The sequence below is a fragment of the Giraffa tippelskirchi genome, chromosome 12 (genome assembly GCF_054371585.1).
Source record: "Giraffa tippelskirchi isolate mGirTip1 chromosome 12, T2T-mGirTip1v1.2.pri, whole genome shotgun sequence".
In the NCBI taxonomy this organism is placed as follows: domain Eukaryota; kingdom Metazoa; phylum Chordata; class Mammalia; order Artiodactyla; family Giraffidae; genus Giraffa; species Giraffa tippelskirchi.
The window spans coordinates 146957530-146979140 of NC_137286.1; the positions used below are offsets into that span (position 1 = coordinate 146957530).

The following is a 21611-nucleotide window of genomic DNA, read 5'->3' on the forward strand; positions in this document are numbered from 1 at the left end:
TTTATTTCAACCTGATCATATATATATATATAATTATATTTCATTCATATCTGATTTATGGCAAGTTTTATTAGTGCATCTATGCCTTGAATGTATACTTGTAAGCATCAGAATCTGCTCTATCTCTTGCCTGTGGAGAGGAACAATAGACTTTTCTGTGCTGTTTTCTACCATGGTGTCTTAATTAGCATTGCTCTGTGTTCACTTCTTTGCTGATGTGACTTTGGATTACAGGGTTGCCTTTATCTGAGGCATGCTAGATCTGAATTTTCACGTTTAATTTTTTGTTGTGGCCACAGTTGCTAAGCTGCTCTGTCCTATTAGCAATCCGAAAACTGTGACCAGTTTGCATATTTTAGCAGCCCATTGCATTTTGAACCATAAGAAACAAATTATTTTTTATAGCAGTGTTAATCATTTTAAATGGAAAATAATATGAGTTAAGCACTGTATAAGATGCTTCTACTGGGGGAAAATGATTACCTATGCTCCTGAATAATCATCTCACAATTTTATCTTGGGGAGAAAAAGCTTTGATTCTTCACTTGTCTTGAAACTGTTTAATAAACCTTACTGTAAAGAGTGTCTATTATACATAATGTCAAGAAATGACTAATAGATAACTGAAGGATAAAATATTATTTAATAGTTTTATTTTTTAAGGGATGACAGGGAATGGTGAATTGCTGAATCCTTACTGTTACATTTTCCCAGGATATCTTTCAAGATATTTTCACTCCCTGAAATCCTGAAGTGTAGGAGGAGATACTGGCACATGGACAGTCATTTAGTGAGTGAGACTAATACTGCGCTTGTCTCAGTAATAATGGGACAGTAGCGTTTCAGTCCGGGTGTACTATCACTGTGTCACTCCAGTAACAGAGGAGTGATTCCCTGAAGTTGCCCTGTATGTTTGCTCCATCCTTGGCCTTTGGTGTTGGACTATCTCATGTGAGTAATGTCTGCCTGTTCGATGTAGTCTGTCACACGCCGTGTTTAATGGGCAAAGCGGGACTAGATCATTTTAATGGGTGCTGCAGGCGACTGCTGGGGCCTCGCGGTTCTGCTGTCGCTGAAATAGCAAATGATGTCTCAAACAGCACGCTTGCTCCGTGTCAGGTGCCAAAGCCGCTGTGCTCCTGTGCTCAGTCATGGCCAGCTCTCTGCGGCCCGATGGACTGGAGCCCGCCAGGCTCCTCTGCTCATGGGATTCTCCAGGCCAGAATACTAGAGTGGATTGCCTTTTTCTCCTCCAGAGATCTTCCTGACCCGGGGATTAAACCTCTGTCCCTTGCGTCTCCTGCACTGGTAGGAGGATTCTTCACCACTGCTCCGCCTGGGGAGCCTGGCCATTGATAGATCAAAATTCAATCATTCCAAGACTTCACTCATTCACTACTTAGACTATTTCCAGGTTAAATCCTAGTACACAGTTTTCCATATTTGTTTAATTATAAATTACCCTTTCCATCACTTTGATCCGTTAAATATTAGAAGACAGGGTACCCTGCCATTTCATGACATTTTATTTGTCCCTAGAAAATGAGCTAAAGCCCAACAGTTCAAGATACGCCTTGGTGTCCGGTAGGAACTGGGCAGAGCATACATCACTCAACTCTTGATGTAAATAACGACACACACGCCAGAGTTAATATTTTTTTCAGAGGTTGATCTTGCCTTCAGCTTTCCTGAGAAAGTTGAAGTTTTCAGGCTTCAATACCTAAAACTGTATTGATTTTTTCCTAAATATTCTCTGGCTTTCTTCCACCCTTAGAGAGGTGTTTGTTCTCTTTTATAAGCTAACTCCTTCCATAGCCTCTTTAGAGTCTATGAGTTGCTCCTTCTCCAAAGATTTCTGCATCGTCACTTATGGAGCTTTCATTTCCGTAGTCATTCTTGTATCCTTTTTCTTTAAAGGCTATGGTTTTTCCAGTAGTCATGTATGGATGTGAGAGTTTTGACTATAAAGAAAGCTGAGTGCTGAAAAATTGATGCTTTTGAACTGTGGTGTTAGAGAAGACTCTTGAGAGTCCCATGGACTGCAAGGAGATCCAACCAGTCCATCCTAAAGGAAATCAGTCTGGAATATTCATTGGAAGGACTGATGCTGAAGCTGAAACTCCAATACTTTGGCCACCTGATGTGAAGAATTGACTCACTGGAAAAGACCCTGATGCTGGGGAAGATTGAAGGTGGGAGAAGAAGGGGACAACAGAGGATGAGACGGTTGGATGGCATCACCGACTCGATGGACATGGGTTTGAGTAAACTCTGGGAATTGGTGATGGACAGGGAAGCCTGGTGTTCTGCAGTCCATGGGGTCCCAAAGAGTCAGACATGACTGAGCCACTGAACTGACTGACTGATGTTCCAGTACTTTCCATCAGTTAAAAAAAAATCAGAAAAGAAAAGAAAAGCTATGACCAACTTAGACAGCATATTAAAAAGCAGAGACATTACTTTACCAGCAAAGGTCTGTCTACCCTGCTGTTTTGGAATATTATATGTTTTTGCATTAGTTAAATGTAGTTTTTCTCTTCGGAGTTACTTCTTTTCAGGAATGACTTTATTGAGTTACCCGTTATCCAAAAATATTACTAGGCTTCTACAAGGAATCTACGCTTTGTAATAGCCTTAACTCACTTATAGTTAAAGAAATGAAATGGATTTTGAAATAGGTGTTAAGTAAAAGCAGGGTCCTGGAAATTCGTTAGCTTTTTAAAATCTAAGATAATATAGAACCTATTGGAATGCCTAAGTCTGCTACTGTAGCCTGCCTATACTCTTAAATTACGTTTCTGAAAATAAGTCCCCTTTGGGCCATCAGAATGAACCTATAAAATGATAATTAGCTGGAAAAGAATCAGGGTCTCCATCCACTTGCACAAGCGTAATAAGACTCACCTCCTCTCACATCTGATGACCTGAATGGTTCCTACAGAATATATTCAAAAAACCGGCGCTGTATGTTGAGAGCTGTCAGATCTTACACAGCTGATGCTATCTGTGTGCTCGTGTTACAGACATCACAGGCATCACATCAGCTTCTTGGATCGTCGTTGCATTTATGTTGTAAATTTTCAGCAATGGGAGCATCAGCAAGGATTTTTTATAGAAGTCAGTGTGTCCTGGAAGAGTTGTGCTGTCTTGACTCCATGGTGTAGCATAAAGAAAAAGGTAAAGAGAACATCTTAAGAACTTTCTAGGGAAGGATGGTTATTTCAGTATTTAACTTAGTGCTAATTACACATGTACTGAACCCTCAGATCACATCCAGGTATTTAACAGAAGGGAAATGCCACACCCTGAATCCTGTAATCTGGCGCCTTGCCTTTCTATCCACCTTGTACGTTTTTCTCAGTTTCATACCTGGGAAGCTGCTGACCAGTGTCCCCTGCACATTTGTCTAACCCTGTGTCCTCTGGCTAGACCTGGTTTGTGAGTGTGTATTTTGGTTCAGTACCAATGGCTTGTATATAACACACTTCCGTGTGTTGTTCAGGACTGCTCAGTTTTGAGGCTGATTTCCATCCAATCCGTTCATCTGAGAAGAGGTGAATTCACATCCCTGTGCCTGAGCAAGGGCAGGAATGCTGGTCTTTGGACTTTGGTCATCAGAGCTCACTGTGTCAGCCTCTGACTCCAGTAGGAGAGCTGACCGGCTGGCTCACTTGCCGTCAGGTGTGGGTAACAGTTATCAGTAATTTTTATTTGGTTCAGAACTCATCCCAGGGAGCTGAGTCTGTAGTGTTTGCTAATAAATCAAGCTGCACAAAATCAGAAGTTTCTTCACCTTCAAATTTAAAGAAACATTGAATATTTAAACCACATTTGAAAAGTACTTTATTATACCATTGTAGTGTAAACTGCTCACTTATTTTGGGGAAACACATAAATACCAGACCCAGAACAGTACATATTCCCAATCAATGCTTTAATGTAACATCTCTGTCTCCATTCATTTTCTTGACACCCTTATTTCTTTTTCAATATTTTATCAATTACTGTAGTAAGATTTGAGTATTTTAATATTAATAGAAATATGATGTTAGGTCATTTACACTTTAGATACTTTATCACTTTCAATGAAGATATTATGAGATCCATGTTTTTTAAAATAATTTAATTTAGAAATCTCCAGCCAGAACTTGCCAAATGAAAATCACTCTTTGACAAATTCTCTCTTAATGATTGTAGTCTATTAAAAAAAGTAATATTTAAGCCCTCCAAAGACTTTTACTTTGAGAACTGTGTAATTTGCACACATCTTAACAGACTTTCAGAATTCTATGTTAAAATGTGAATGTAGATGAGGTGGGGATTGCTGTTTCATAAAATGCACACATTATACCCTTGCTTTTATTGCTATCCTGTATTTTTGATCCTTGCTTGGTAGGCATGTTGCTGTATACTGTTTGTTAGATCATTGGTAAGTGATGACTCAGGAAGAATATGGAGCAAACTATATGCCCAAGAAACTGGGAAAATGAAGGAATGTCATAGAAAGAAATGATGTGGAAAAGTGTGATAAGACTATGAAATATATTTCAATCCAATCCAATTTGACTTCCTAGGCATTAAAATGCAAAAGAAAATTTAGTTTGGGGACAATTTTTTAGACACAAGTGCTAGTGCCCCTTTCTATAATGCTTGAAAAATATTATTAAAAACACTGGGTTAAGACTTCAAAGATTATAAGTCAAGTCAATCAGTCATGTCTGACTCTTTGTGACTCTGTGGACTGTAGCCCACCAGGCTCCTCTGTCCATGGGATTTTCCAGGCAAGAATCCTGAACTGGGTTGCCATTTCCTTCTCCAGGGGACCTTCCCGACCCGGGGATAGAACCTGTGTCTCCTGCTTGGCAGGCAGATTCTTTACCACTGCACCACCTGGGAAGTCCTGTTTTTTTAATGCATTTTTAAATTTATATTTTTATGCATATCATGCATCCAACCTTAGCTTTCAGTGAGGCCTGTGAGGAGCTAGTAAATGTTTCTCTACAAGCTCGAGAGGAGAGAGTCTGACTTGGTCTAAGAGGCCTGGGAAGCTGTGGAGTAAAATCCAAGGGACATCTCACTGGAGATCCTGCCTTTGGGAGAACGTTTCATAAAACCCAGTGATTGTGAGTTGAGAGTGGTAACCATGGGAATGAAGGAAATACTGGTGATAGATTTTGCATTGAAGTCAATAGTAATATTGACCTTTGAAATGTAGGCAATAAAGAAGGGGAGGGGATTTTAGAATGAACTGAAGCTTTCCGATTCTGAAAATTGGGAGAGAGGTTGCAATGTACAAAGAAAGCAAACATGTAAACCCATGGCTGATTCTTGTCAATGTATGGCAAAAACTATTACAATATTGTAAAGTAATTAGCCCCCAACTAAAATAAATAAATTTATAAAAAAAAAAAAAAAAAAAAAACAAAGAAAGCAAACACCAGCCAAGACATCTTTTTCCATGAGAAGGACTGTGAGCTTTTTTTAATATTTGAAGGTCAGGATCAATAGAAGACAGGAAGACATTCAGCTGGGGAAGTCTAGAATGCAGTTAGTTCTGGAACTCAGCAGAAAGAGAAGAGTCTAATTTGCATACACAGGGTAACAGAAACCCTCGAGTAAATCAGATCAACCCATGAAAATGTGAAGTCCGAGAAAGGACATGGGAAAGGGGGCCAAAGTAAACTAATTAAAAGATTCTGAGAGAAACAGGACACTACAGAGAAGACTGAGAAAGGTGAGCCAGATTTAGAAGGAGAATCAGAAGCTTGTATTGTCATGAAAGTCAAGGGGAACAATGCCTTGAGAGTTTCCTTGTGTGACGGGAGGACTATACTAATTGCAATACATCTGCTACATAAGAACCTTCAAGTTGTGAGCTTTCAAAGATGCGAACATGCATTCCGTCAAAGTCAGACGTGAGTGGAGCTGCAGCTCGCCCTGCGTCTCCTATCCCTGCTGGTGGTTCAGCTCTACCATCTCCTACCTCCTCTCCCTCCTCCAGTCTGTAACTCTTCTTTCCTGCTCGCTTGATGCCAGCCCCTGGATGCCAGCTGCTGCACTGGCTTACTCTACTGTGCTGGAAGATTTTAAATGTTTTCTTTATTTTTGTGTGTTTGTTTTTTATGTATTATTTGTGTGAAAAGAATTATAAACCTATTAGCATACAGTATTCACAGCCAATTAATTGTGTTAGTGCCTTGGCTAACTTTGTTGGACTTAGGAACAAATTGGACTTAGAGACACGCTCTCAGAATGAAACTCGTTTGTATCTGGCAGACTTACTGTACAGGAAAAGCTAGTCATTGAAACACGAAAAAAGCAAACCTCTAAGAAAATTGCAGCCTGAATCCCTACATCAAATGTAAAAACATGTTAAACTTCACGTGGTTTCCCTTGTGTATATACCTAAGTATTACAACATGGAACATGAAAACTGTAATAGAATTTTCTGCACTACAGAAGGAAAAGCAGATAGAGGTGCTGACATCATAAGGCACTGGAGATAAACCCTCATGAAGACCAACAACACAACATATTAAAGGGACAGAGAATATTCACAGCCTGTATATTCAGCTTATTGGTAAATAGACCCAGAAAAGGCTGTATTTTCTTAGAACAGATAAGACATGTTCCGATTAGTCAAATAGGCTTTTTTTTTTTAAAGCAGAATAAACATCAGATTGGTACTGGAGAATAATAGTATGAATGAATGATGAATGAACTGGGAAGGTCCTGGCTCTTTCATGTAAGGTCTTAGTCAATAAATATCTACTGAAATTTGTGTGCTTCCAGCAAAGCACCCTATGGGAAGAAGTAAGTTAGTCTGTAGAAAACGTAACACGTGCGCAGCGCTTGAAACGATGCTGAACTTGACTGTAGCCATGTAGGGGATCTTTATGAACCCTCGAACTGGTGATTTCCCTTCTTACCTCTTTTTCTCAGAAATTCACATTCAGTAGGCTTGCTTACGGAACTGTACCTTTTAATTGGATGGCTGACCTTTAACTGTACTCTGGCCATTAACTAATTCAAATGTTACTGGAGCCAGCTCACCAGATCATCGTTGACTTGTCTCCAGTTTTACTCCTCACCTTTGAATTTAGTAGATTTAAAACTTGCCAGGGACCCAAGAGAATGGTCGTGTGTTTTCATCTCATCTCATAGTTTCGTTCATTGTTCAGTTTCAAAGATAGTTTTCTCAATGTAAAGATCACACGTGTTTATTGTAGAAAATGGAAAGACACCCACAAATGTATAGAAAATTAATATCATTCATAATTCCTTTACACAGTCATTGAATATATATATATATATATATATATATTTAACTTCTTGCTTTTGTTTTGTTCTTTTACTTTAACACTAACTTATTTAACTTTCTTTTTCTATTTTTTGGCTGCGCTGTGCCTCATGCGTAAGCTAAGTTCCCCAACCAGGGATTGAACCCATGTCCCCTGCAGCAGAAGCAGGGGGTCTTAGCTATTGGACCACTAGGGACGTCCCCACTGAATATATTTTGATGTGTTTTTAAATCAGTCTCATTCTCCTCTCTCTCTTCCTTACACATGTAAAATTCACACAGAATTTATCTGATATCATATATACATCTTGGCAGCCTATTTTTTATACACTTTTTCTGTATTTCTCCAGGCCTTAAAATTTTGTTCTGCATCATGGTTTTCAGTGATATGCAGTGACATCATAACATGTCCTTAACTAAGTATTTTCCTCTTTTTGACGTTTTTTTCACTATTTTCTATTTTTACAATACTGTTATTACGTCATTTTATGATCAGGGCAGTACATGTCTCATGCCATATTTTTATGCATACCGTTCTTTTTTGTGTGTACTTCCCCCACAGCTCAGTGGTAAAGAATCCGCCTGCAATGCAGGAGGTGTAGAAGACACAGCTTTGGTCCCTGGATCGGGAAGCTCCCCTGGAGGGCATGAAAACCCACTCCATCATTCTTGCCTGGAGAATCCCATGGACAGAGGAGCCTGGCGGGCTACAGTCCATGCGGTCGCAAAGAGTCGGACACGACCAAAGTGACTTAGCATGCATTCTTTTTTATTTTAATTTTTAACTGTCGTGCATACCCATATTTTCAAAAGCCAGACAGTTTCCCAAGGCTTATTGGAAGCCCTGCAAAGCTCAGGCCTTCTCCCTTCTCTTTAACTCTACCCTTCAAATTTTGCTTCCCCGTTACAGCCACTTTCCACTCTTTCAGACGGTTCCTCCGACTTTTATATGTATTTTGAGTTAAACAGCTGTTTAGATTGCTACACCTTGATTTTTGATCTTCAGTTTGGAAGACAGGGCTTCAGCCAGATTTAACACCCGCTGGATACTCCATTCTGTCCACGTGCTCGTCTTCCGCTTGTGGTCACCTTAAACTTCCGTCCGATCACTGTTCAAGATTTCTTTAGTTAGGACTGTAAATGCCATTCACACCCCAGTCCCTTGGAATTCTACAATTACCTTTCCTTTGTTGCAGGGTTTCTTTTCTTGGTATGGTTTATTGCTTAGCATGGCAACCACACTACACATAAATATTTACATGCTCCCAAAGTAATAATTTCTGACCTCAGAATGTTTACAGAGGGAGCTGTAAAAATGGGTTCCAATGTAATTTCAACTGTTATAAAATTTTAAATGCTTGTCATACAGGTTTTTAATTTTTTATTACCATAGAAATTCACTGTCATTAAAATCTCAAAGTACACTTTCATCATAATAAGCACTTAATATGTAGTTCCTTGATGAATAAATGGATTCCTCAGCTGTATTGCCTCCTATGTTACCTGCCAAAAAATCTAGGATCCAAAGGAAAATTATGTGCTTCTAGTTTTCTCGTTCCAACGGGGATCGGTGGAAAAGTCCCTGCTTGGCAACAGGGATGCATGGACATTTGGCTTCAGTTCCCTCTGTTCCCTGCCCTCTCAGGCAGGTGGCAGCTCTGAAGTCCTCTGGGTGGTCCAACTCAGGTAACAGGAGGGATGGAATGGCCCATGGCAAGACGCTGAATCCTTCCTTCTCAACCCTGTTCACTGGTGGTCATCGGGGTTAAGTCACTCTGTTACAGGTGCACACCCTTCCTGAAGCTCCTCTCTGACTTCCTCAAGACTTTCAACTCTGTATCAGCTCAGATTTGGGGAAAGAGACTGCGATTCAATCGTTTGAGGTAGCCAGGTTAAAGTGTTTCTCCACCAGTTCCTTTTGGTGGTTTGAATAATGCAGAATAAAATAGAATCCTTGCCAATCATCTGTTTCAACAGTAAGAGTACACAGTGGTGCCGAGGGAGAGGGCAGGGACTGCACAAAAACGGGTGCATCGTCATTTCCGTCTGCATCTGAGCAAAATTATCTGTGTGCTCAGCTGCTCAGGCATATCCACCTCTTGGCGACACCATGGACTGTAGCCCGCTGGGCTCCTCTGTCAGTGGGATATCCCAGGCATGAATACTGGATTGGGTTGCCATTCCCTTCTCCAGGGTGTATTCCTAACCCAGGGATCAAACCCGTGTCTCCTGCATTTCAGGTGGATTCTTTACCACTGAGCCACCAGGGAAATCTCTGAATTATTACCATAATGAATGTTAGATTCTAACCTTACCATTCCTGCTACATGTATTAGCTGGTATTCTACTATATGGAAAAGCTTTCTTCTCCCATGTATCAGAGATTCACTTGTTTATTGATATCAGTATGAAGTCATGGGTTCCTAGCTGCAACTTCACAGCGTAAAAACATCACTCGACCAGGTAGTCCAATTACCTGCCTCACCACCAGGACCCAGGTATCATACCTAATGTGATTTCCTGTGTGCTTTGCCTGCCAAAAATTTCATTGGAAGAACCTAATGAGAGAATGTCTTAAGGAAAAATACAGATGAACTGTTTCAGATGGAAGGATGCTAAAGAGAAAGGGAAATACAATAAACTGGGAGACTCCATATTCCATTCTGAGTCAGAGGATGATAGTGATCAAGGATGTCATCAGAGAAATTAATGAAGCTAGGATATGGACTGTGCTGTATAGAATAGAATTTAGTGATGTCAGATTTTCTGATTTTGATAACACATGCAAAATAATGCCCTTATTTTTTGAAGTATATACCAAAATATACAGCTATGAGAAACATAGACAGCATATTAAAAAGCAGAGACGTTACTTTGCTGACAAAGGTCTGAATAGTCAAAGCTATGTTTTTTTCCAATAGTCATGTATGAATGTGAGAGTTGGATCATAAGAAAAAGACTGAGTGCCACAGAACTGATGCTTTTGAGCTGTGGTGTTGGAGAAGACTCTTGAGAGTCCCTTGGACAGCAAGGAGATCCAACCAGTCCATCCTAAAGGAAATCAGTCCTGAATATTCATTGGAAGGACTGATGCTAAAGCTGAAGCTCCAATACTTTGACCACCTGATGTGAAGAGCCAAGTCATTGGAAAAGACCCTGATGCTGGGAAAGATTGAAGGCAGGAGGAGAAGGGGGTGACAGAGGATGAGATGTTTGGATGGCATTACTGACTCAGTGGACATGAATTTGAGCAAACTCCCAGAGATAGTGAAGGACAGGGAAGCCTGACATGCTGCAGTCCATGGGGTCGCAAAGAGTTGGACATGACTTACAACTGAACACTAACCACATAAATATCTAGGAGTAAAGCGACATGATGCCTATACTCACTTAGAAGAGATTCAGGAAAAACAAAAGAGACAAAGAGAAAGCAAAAATAGGCGAAAGTAAACTTAACTGGTGAATTTGAGTAAAGGGTACAGTAGTGCTTTTCTGGGGTTGCCATAATAAAGTTCAGCAAGCAGGGTGGCCTGAAGCAACTAGCTTCTCACAGTTCTGGAGGCTGGAAGTCAGACCTCAAGGTGTTGGTGGCGCTGTGCTCCTTCTGTCGCCTCTTGGAGGGCGTCCTTCTGGGTCTCTTTCCGCTCCTGGTGGTCCCAGGTGCCTGCCGGCTTGTGGCCGCCATTGCTGTGGTCTCTGCCTCCTTCCCCTCCTGGCCGTCTCCCTCTGCATCTTTGTTCCCGGCGCCGCCCTTCCTGTTAGGGTGCCTGTCACTGACTCTACCCCAGAATCTTTGTGGCATCTTAGTGATTCTCATCAGCAGCGGTCCTGTTTCCACATACGGTCCCATTCACTGGTACCAGAGGTTCGGGCGTCAGCATTTCTTTAGGGGCGTGCAATTCAGCCCATAACAGATACACCACAGTTCCTGGTACTGTGCTGGCAACTTGGAGCTAACTTGTGGTTATATGAAAACTAAAAGTTACTGAAGTATTTTCATATAAAAAGTGGTATTTGTTTACTGAAAGTCCATCAGGTACCTGTCTTTCAAGTTTCAATATTAATATGCTTGAGAGTTATTATTAAATGAAACATGGGCAAGCTTCTATTCACTGACATTAAATTGTTACATAAAGTAATAAGACATTTATTTACAGAAATGTGCCTTTATTAGTTCGTGTGTTATCTGACATGCAGCAAATAAGATTCCTGTTTGAGGAGAATGGGAGATTTGGATTCTATTTCAATACTCCCGGAGCAGAGTTTAGGACAAAGTGGGGCTTCCAGTTTGAATTACGAGAGAGATGTATTCAGGACTCCCAGTAGGAACTATCCAGAGCTCAATGGCAAAAACATTTGAGTACTTTGCTTTTGCATAATACAGCATTCATTTCCCTGATGAAACCAATCACGATGTGATTGATTTTCTCGAAGCCCAACGGAAGGACTTGCCTCAGAGTTCTGCTCTGCAAGTCATCAGCACCCCCTTTCCCCGTCCCAGGGGGACCCCTTAGGAGCCATCAGTGCGCATTAACTCTGAGTTCTCAGACTAAAGAATAACAATCAGCCAGGAATCTTGCCAGTGGGGTTTTTATATACATGCGCACAATTTCAGAATTCTAAGTCGAGAAATACCGCCTTTCAGGGCATCCCTTGGCTGCATGTTTTATGGCACGTGATCAGGTTTTCCAGGGACCTTGACTAAGACCAGACCGTGGAGCGGTGGGGACAGAGCCACCGCTGGTGGGATGCCTCACCCGTGTCCAGTGACAAAGGAAGGAAGGGAGGGAGAGAAGGAGGGACAGACAGACAGAGGAAGGGAGGGAAATAAAGCTGGGGGGGCAGATGGGGGGAGGGACGGATGAAAGAGTCTCCTGCAGTTGTCACCCATCTAGAAACACTGAAGGCAGGAAACTTAAGTATGCATAGAGTGATTTTGTAATTGTATGTATCGGCTCTTAAAAATGCATTTCAGAAAATTTAGCTAAAAGTAACTATCCCTGAAATCATAATCCTTTGCCTCAATTTGTAGTAACTAAGTTCAGGGTTTGGTTGCTTATTTTCCTTTTTTTTTTGTCAGTAAATAGCTTTTAGAATCTAATATGTGCCAGGCACTGTCGGGAACATAAAGAGGACTTAGACTTTATCTGTGATTACGGAAGTTGCCAACCCCCACCTGGTTTTTCAGCAGCACAGACCAGTGCGTGATTAATGGGTTGAAATTTCAGTGAATGAACCCAAATAAAATATTCAGCACCACCTCTCAGTTCCAGACTTTCTTTGAAAATGCCTCATTAGTCCTTAAAGGAAAGACACCATTCTCCTCCAGTGCCCTACCTTCATGGGTACCTCGATGCTGTACTATTTATTTTTGCTGTTATTGATAATATATGACTCTTAATTATATTCACTGTCATCTGCCACCCAGATGTCTGACATGGATAAGATTCTACCTGAAACATTTATGCATTGGGGAAAAAATAACTTGATTACCTCCTACCTGTTGGAATTGAATTAAGTAAGAGCGCCCTGTAGTTCTGTGTCTTAATTGATTCTTTAACCAGTGAAGCTAGGATAAAGATGCAAAACCTTATTCGCCTGGTTGGAGACTAAGAGAAAAAAAAATCATTAGCAAATCTACTTCAGACTACTGCCTCAAGTAACTTCCTTTCACACTCTGAATGTGAAACAAAGTGAAACACACTAGGAAGATAATTTGAAGTCTTTAGAACCTTAAAATGAAGCTTTCCTTAGGTAAGGGAAAACCGGAAGGATCTAACGTGTTCTGTTCAAATAAGGGAGTCTCTTTATACGGTTATAGAAATATAATGTGGTTCACGCTGGACGGTCAGGGGAGCAGCACAGCTCACGTGGAGGGAAAACATGAAGATTCGGAATGTTCTACCACTTTGACCTACTTTTTACTATGATTAGAGCAGTCTTTTCGAAAACCTGTGCAGACTCGCTAAGGCATACGAAAGCAGTATGTAGCTACACACACATTCAAACAAGGTAAGATCTCAGAATACTGGAGTGAGTTGCCATGCCCTCCTCCAGGGGATCTTCCTGACCCAGGGATTGAACCTGCATCTCTTAGGTCTCCTGCATTGGCAGGCGGGTTCTTTTCCACCAGCGCCACCTGGGAAACCAATTAATACATAGCTATTTAACGTGTAAATGTGTGTGTGCTCAGTCACTTGGTCGTGTCTGACTCTTTGCCATCCCATAGACTGTAGCCCGCCAGGCTCCTCTGTCCATGGGATTCCCCATAGTGTTCTAGGCAAGAACACTAGAGTGGATTGCCATTTGCTCCTCCAGGCATCTTCCCAACCCAGGGATTGAACCGACAGCTCTTAGGTCTCCTGCATTGGCAGGCAGATTCTTTACCACTGTGCCACCTGGGAAGCCCCTTAATATAAATATAAATATACAAACTATTTAATATAAAAAGCTATTCCTTTTTATGTAAAGCCATGGATTTGAATATTATATGAACCATATTAACTATATTCACATTGCCATACAGACTTGTATTCAGGAAGAATAGGGTGAAATGTTCACTTTTTTGGCCTCAGTTTAGTGACAGGTTTTTCAGAGGAGATGTATGGGAAATTTTGCCTGGTAAATTTTACGGAGCTCATTAAAGAAGGTAGAGACAGGGTAACAACTGCTGTGACTATGTTTTTATTAATAAGGATGAAAGTGCCTCTGTCATTATGTTTGTTCTGGGGGAGGGGGAGTGTCGAGCAGGTGGGCTCAGAGGTGCCTGAGGGAGAGAGCCTGTGAAGCTGAAAGATGTCTGATAGTCGTATATGATGTGCTTCATCCATTAATGTCTCTGGATGATGCTTTTTTGTCAGAAAGCAATTTCTGGAAAGATAAAAACCAGCCAGAAACCATGAGCTCAGGCTTTATTAAAAGGGACTGTTGGGTGACTGTATTGGACTACTCTGGTGGCTTAGATGGTAAGGAATCTGCCTGCAATGTAGGAGACTCGGGTTGGAACCCTGGGTGGGAAGATCCCCTGGAGAAGGGCATGGCCACCCACTCCAGTATTCTTGGCTGGAGAATCCCACGGACAGAGGAGGCTGGCGGGCCGCAGTCCCTGGGGTCAGGCTTCATTAAAGCAGCTGTGGCAGGAGGACCGCTCTCCAGTGAGTCTCTGCGGAGAGCAAGGAGCATAAGGATTCAGCGGGATGGTCTGGGGAAGCTCAGAGTTCACACGGGAGCTCAGACTCCGAAGGCCGGGCCGCTCTGTTGTGTTAGGACAGCCGGGCAGGTCTAGTGCAGCGGGCACAGAGGCATGCCTGGCTCAGCAGCCAGGGCTTGGTTATCTGGGGTTTTTCAGGGGGGTTGGGGGTGGCTTCCCAGGTGGTGCTAGTGGTAAAGAACCCACCTGCCAATGCAGGAGACATAAGAGAAGCACGTTCGATCCCTGGGTTGGGAAGATTCCCTGGAGGAGGAAATGGCAACCCACTCCAGTTTTCTTGCCTGGAAGGATTCTATGGACAGAGGAGCCTGGTGGGCTACAGCCCATGGTGTCACAAAGTGTCAGACACGACTGAGCGACCTATGTCACAGCATGGGAGGGTAGGGGTGGGGATGAGTACTTGGGGCTGGGGTCTTGATCCTATCAAGGGTCAGTTGAACCTTTTTGGTCCATCAGAGTTGATCACAAAACATCTAATATAATTTGCCTTCAAAAAATAACTCCAGTTTCCTGTGTGATCCTGCCAGCTGTTTCTGACGTAAACTTTTCTGGGTCAGTTTCCTAAATAGGGTAGAAATGCAAGTTTTGACCTGCTTTCTATGTTAACAGTTGTTGATGTTTATTTGCTCGGTCATGTCCGACTCTTTTCTACCCTATGGACTGTAGCCCGCCAGGGTCCTCTGTCCATGGGATTCTCTGGCAAGAACACTAAGGTGGGTTGCCACTTCCTTCTCCAGAGGATCTTCCCAACTCAGGGATGGAACCTGCGTCCCTGCATTGGCAGGCAGATTCTTTACCACTGAGCCACCTGGGAAGCCCTTATGCTAACCGTGTACATGTTAATTTTTCTTTTCCACTTGTAGGCTGGAGCCAATGTCCTTCTCCAGGACGTCAATGGAAACATCCCACTGGATTATGCCATGGAAGGCACTGAATCGAGCTCCATCCTGCTGACCTACCTGGATGAAAATGGTAGGCTGATGCTGCGAAAAACCATAGAACAATAGATGAAGAGATGGAATGGTAGAATCATCAGTGCGTATATTTTAGGCGTGCTTACGTGAGTTCAGACAGATGTCATTCCCCGTGATTGTGTGAAATGAGGTCTCGTTCTGGGCGGTGTTTCATAGTCCGTTTCCTCTGTGCACTTTTGCAAGCTGGCAGAAATCTGGAGACCAACCGTAAAGGGACATTTTAACAGGCCCCCGAAGTCCCTAATTAGCGGGACTGGGTTTGTAATTATAATCTCTTGTCTGCTGGGAGGGGAGGAGAAGTGAACGAGCACAACTGAATTTTGGGCTAATGAGCCAGAGGCCGCGTGGAGTGTCTTCTCTTGGGAGAACACGTCCAGCCTCCTAAGAATCTCATGCAGGTGAGCGAGGGCTCAAGTCAAGGGCCGTCTGCCCACCATCTCTGCCTCCATTCCTGGGGACTCTTGGAAGCTCAACTCTTGGTCAGTCCCCGTGCCATCCTGAAAAGCTGAGGCTGGGGACCCAGATGTATTCCATGACAGAGAAAGTTTAATTGCACAGCCCCAGTGTATAATTTCATGAGTAAGCCCAGCCTTGGCCAAGTGGGAGGCATTCGGAACCCTGAGTTCCATATGGTCTTAAACTGAAGAAGTATGCCCCATCTTTAGTTTTTTTTTTTTCTTTCCGTGGTTCAGGTATAAATAACACTCCAGTCCCTTCAAGTGTGATCTTTTGTCAGAGAAACGGTGTAGCGTGTCCAAGGGGCACACCGTGCTGAGACTGTGTGCTTCTCGCCTCCCAGAAAAGCCTGCACAGCTGCCTCTTTGTTCTCTGGGCTCCGCACCTCCTCCAGATTGCGCCTCTCAAAAGGTTTATTCTGAGGATGGCTTAGAATAATAATAATTAGTGCTTTGCAGCCATGGGTTCTTAAACAAAAAAATTGTCTCATTAATTCTGAAAGCAAGGTAAGTGATGCTATCTTCACTGGAGACGGTGTGAGCTGAGCTGTGGGTCTGAAGGTCACCGAGTCACGAGTCACATCCCCGGGGTGACAGGCGGAGCGGTGGAGTTGCTCCCTGGTACCCTCTCCTTCCTGCAGAAGGGACCTCCAACTTTCTCACATTTTGTCAGCTGTGAGTTGTCGGAGTCAGAGCCCATGGCTTCCAAAGGGAACAAGCTGAAAGCTACGCACATTCCATTGTTGGGTTTATTTTTCGGATCTTTGCAAAACTTGGGGTGCCTCTGAGCAAAGAACGGGGCTGTCTGGGGCTGTCTTAATTAGCTGGGCCACTTTTGTAGCATGGGCTTCCCCTGTAGCTCAGTTGGTAAAGAATCCTTCTGCAATGCAGGAGACCCTGGTTCGATTCCTGGGTCGGGAAGATCTGCTGGAGAAGGGACAGGCTACCCACTCCAGTGTTCTTGGGCTTCTCCTGTGGCTCAGCTGGTAAAGAATCCACCCGCAACGTGGGAGACCTGGGTTTGATACCTGGGTTGCAAAGATCCCCTGGAGAAGGGAAAGGCTACCCACTCCAGTATTCTGGCCTGGAGAATCCCATGGACCGTACAGTCTGTGGGGTCACAAAGGGTCGGGCACGACTAAGCGACTTTCACTTTCACTTTTGTAGCATAGCTTCCTGTTCTTCTCATTGTTCTGTTTTCCTAATAGCTACAGTTGTAGTTCTTTCTGTTTGGAAACTAAAATTAAGTATCTTTATTTGTAAAATAATGAGCTTTTCTTCTACACTTTCCCAACCCACGAGAAGATTTTGTTCCACGAGAACACTGAGTATTTGCAGGAGCGGTATTGCTGTCCCATGTAAAGAAAAATAAGCGCAGTCCTGATTTTAAAAACGATTAAGGAAAAAAAGAAATATGAGGGCGATACTGACTGGTTGGCTGGGAGAAAATCCATCACGACGCTGGCTGTCACAGTCCGTTTGTGAAATGCATGTTTGCCGAAACAAATTCAATTTAATATCTCTTACATTTTTAATCCCGGTTTCCATCTGTCACCGCCCCTGCCCCGGCCTCTGCCGGGCCGTCGTCTGCCCCTCCCTCACCCCGTTCACAATCCAGGTCCGTTTGTGCCCGCATCCCTCCTCCTCATCTAGGTCCGCTGCCGTGGTCCCAGTAAATACTGTCTAATTCGATTTATTTCCTGCGCCCTCCCTTGCTGGTGCCCTTTCTGAGTGATCTGTTGTGACAGCATGGGCTGATACTGTTAGAAATCTCTCATATTCGAAGCTGGGATTTCCATCATTTGGTACACTGCGGTCTTCTCACTCGGCCGTGGCGTGCCTGGAGTTTTCACTCCGCGTCACCCCGTCTCAAATCGGGGTGCTTATCGTGCTGTTACCAGGATGTGTGTGGCAGGAGGCAGGCCAGGTCGTGAGCAAGTTGATTACGTGGAAAATCGCTGGTCACAAGTTCTAATTGTACTGTCAACCAGCGACATACGCTGTACACACGGGCACAGCAATTAACCTCGGCTCACTGCCTGAGCTTCCTGGGCTGGAAAACGAGACGGCCGAGCGGTTCTGATCGAGCATCTGATGCCTATGATGTCTCTGGTGTGCGGCAAAGCAGCTGGTGTAGGAGAAAAGCAAATTGATGATAAAATGAGGTGGCAGAGAAGGAAGCGCTGCTGGGAGAGCTCGAGGTATCCAGGAAGGATGCTCACCGTGGGCAAAGTGTTTTTGTTGTTCAGTTGCTAAGTCGTGTCTGACTCTTTGTGACCCCATGGACTGAAGCATGCCAGGCTTCCCTGTACTCCACTGTCTCCCAGAGTTTGCTCAAATTCATGTCCATTGAGTTGATGATGCCATGCAACCATCTCATCCTCTGTGGTCCCCTTCTCCTCCTGCCTTCAATCTTTCCCAGCATCAGGGTCTTTTCAAATGAGTCGGCTCTTCACATCAAGTGGCCAAAGTATTGGGAGTTTCAGCTTCAGCATCAGTCCTTCCAGTGAGTATTCAGGGTTGATTTCCTTCAGGACTGACTGGTTTAATCTTCTCCAGTCCAAGGGACTGTCAAGAGTCTTCTCCAGCACCACAATCCAAAAGCATCAATTCTTCCGCAATCAACCTTCTTTATGGTCCACCTCTCACATCTGTACATGTCTACTAGAAAACATAGACATATGTTTTTTCAGGGCCCTGAAAAATAAAGCAAAACTTTTTTACTTTGCTCTACGTATACCGTCACCTGTAGCCCTTTTTCCTTTCTTTCAAGTGCATCCTTTTAGAAGAAGCAGCTCACATTTATCTTCTGAGTTCCCTACCTTCTCCACTGAGCCCACTGACCTTGAGGTTCTGTCCCTACTGATCTGGAAACACCCTACAGTGATTGTCGCTGCCCTCGGTTCTCTGTCCAGCTGTCGCTTTTCTGTTTGGTATTTCCTTACCTGCCCTCCCTGTGACATTCAGTGACCTTGCTCACACTCTGCTCTGAAGCCTCCCCTCTGCGAATGTCCCATCGTTTTTCTCCCTCCTCTTACTTTACTGTGGATGCACTGCTTGTGCACCCAGAAGCCAAAACGTTGATTGTTCCCAAGGCTTCGTCTTTGAGCATCTTCACTCCACACGGTCTCTGGCTCATCTCCCCCTTTCCTTGAGTGTCTAGCACCCTCCTGACCCCAGGGACATTCCTGAAGCTTAGAAATCTTTCCAGACCTTGTATGTGCAGTTTTGTTACCTGTCTTGCGTCTTTGACTTGGATGTCAGATAAGTTGAAATAATCTGTCCAATATGGACCTTCTTGTTGTCCTTTCCTACTCCCGCTGGACTGCTTACCTTTGCACCCAGGAATCTGAGTACTTGAACATCACTTTTCTTCTCCTAAATCCCTCACATTGAATTGTCACCAAATCTTACAGATCCTTTTTCTAATCTTTCTAATGTGTCCGCGTATGTCACCAGCCATGCTATCACTGTCTTGATCAAAACTCTGGTCTTTCTATATATTTTGGAGCAGCCTTAGACACTAGTCTTCTTGCCTCCAGCCTTAGCCCTCCATCTGCACTTTTCACAGGACTTCCAGATTCGTCAGTCCACAGATGACCTTGTATATTCCTCCTACTTAGCAAAATTCATTCAGAATGCTGTTCCTGCACCAGCCCCTTCAGAATAACCCATGCTGGGGGTGACAGTGATCCCAGTTTGCTGAGGAAAATCCTGAAGTATGCTTGTGGTCAGAGTTGGAGGAAGGGATTTGGTAGATGTTTATAACACGTGTCTGGCATCCCTGGTTTATTTGTCTTTGCTGCAACTCCTTTATTTGCCTGCTTAACCCTTTTTCTTTGAAGTCTTGGATCTCTTAGAAAGCTTACCATGAAGACAAAAGCTGAAATTAGATGCAATTATCAGAGCTTAAGGATTCCCACTGTATAGTCATGGGATGGGTCCTATCATAGCCTAATGATAAAATTATCTTTCAAAGCAACAGAGAATATCCCCAATACAGGACAGATAATGGAGAAAAGGAAAAGCTGAATTGTTGCAAAAGAATATTACCTTAAGAGGGAAAGTTAAGATAAAGTTCAGATTAACCTGAGGTGTTAATGTCTTTTCCGTTCCACACAAGCATTTATTGATAAAATCAAATGTAATCAGGCAGTAATAATTTGTATCACATGTAACAACTTGTTCATCTCAGGTAAATGATTTGTTTCTTATGTCCTTAGTTAAACAAAAAAATTACTAAACTCCAATCAAAATAATAAATCTAAGCAGATTATTAGATTAATACACTTCAGTTGTGTCCGACTCTTTTGACCCCATGGACTATACAGCCCGTGGAATTCTCCAGGCCAGAATACTGGAGTGGGTAACCGTTCCCTTCTCCAGAGGATCTTCCCAACCCAGGGATCGAACCCATGTCTCCCACATTGCAGGCAGATTCTTTACCAGCTGAACCACAATGAAAGCCCACCAGAATCTTGTGTCCATGGGATTTTCCAGGCAAGAATACTGGAGTGAGTTGCCAGAGGATCTTCTAGACCCATGGATTGAATCTGCATCTCCTGCTTTGGCAGGTGGATTCTTTACCACTAGCGCCAGCTGGGAAGCCAATCTAAGCAGGCCAGGTATTAATTTTTTCAAAAAATTGTATGAAAATAAAAAAGCGGGGATTGGCCAGTTCAGTTCAGTCACTCAGTCATGTCCGACTCTTTGTGACCCCATGGACTTTAGCACACCAGGCCTCCCTGTCCATCACCAGCTCCTGGAGCTTGCTCAAACTCACGTCCATCAAGTCTGTGATGCCATCCAATCATCTCATCCTCTGTCATCCCCTTCTCCTCCCGCCTTCAATCTTTCCCAGCATCAGGGTCTTTTCCAATGAGTCACTTCTTTGCATCAGGTGTCCAAAGCATTGGCACTTCAGCTTCAGATTGGCCAGTTACCCACCACAAAATAATAGGTTTCTTATGGGCTGTAGTCATCATGGCTGGTTTTTTCCCAGGGGCATCTTAAGAAATTTGTTTGACCAAGAAATGAGGGAATTTCCATTCTATTGTTTTACCAAAAATACATCTGTGCTTTTTTCCCTGAACACATTACAAAAATCTAAAAGTTACGTCTTACTTGGTATCATATTTGATTCAAAATCAAGTTTTAAAATAAAGGGATACAATGTCATATCCTCCAGTCATATCTTTCCAACAGCAACCAGAAATAGATTGTTTCCCATAACATGTTGTAATGTAAGTCAGAAATGAGTGACAGCTAATTTCTGTTTTAATTTGTGTCTTTTGTCTGAGCCCTATTCTTTTTTATCACTCAGCGTTAATTACATGTTTAAATAATTCTCTAGAAGATGCATACAATTTCAGTAAGCATGCAACATTTAAAAGTTAGCATAACCATAGAGTACTGTAACCGGTAGGCTTTCCTGCTACTTCAACATCCAAAATTGAACACTGACATCTGAGAAATAGTATTTTCCAAATATAACTCCCATGTCAAATTCCATAATCCTTGAAGGAAGAGGACAGTGACAGTTTTAGTTGGTTCTTAAGAAACCTCCTATGTGCCCATTGGGGAAATCTGTTAGCTCTTCTGAGATGACTTCTGATGACCAAGAAGCTGAGATATGGCTGGTGGTGTTTCATTCCTGTTTCTACTAAACCGGG

The 21611-nt window shown here is 43.0% G+C and overlaps 1 protein-coding gene across 1 annotated transcript in view; it reads left to right on the top strand.

Annotated features, from left to right (window-relative positions):
- MYO16 (myosin XVI) overlaps positions 1–21611 on the top strand; it is a 467123-nt gene that overhangs the window by 127081 nt on the left and 318431 nt on the right. The window contains exon 5 of the mRNA XM_081547232.1: positions 15374–15482. Within this exon, the coding sequence (XP_081403358.1) occupies positions 15374–15482 (109 nt within the window). The remainder of the gene's footprint in view (positions 1–15373; positions 15483–21611) is intronic.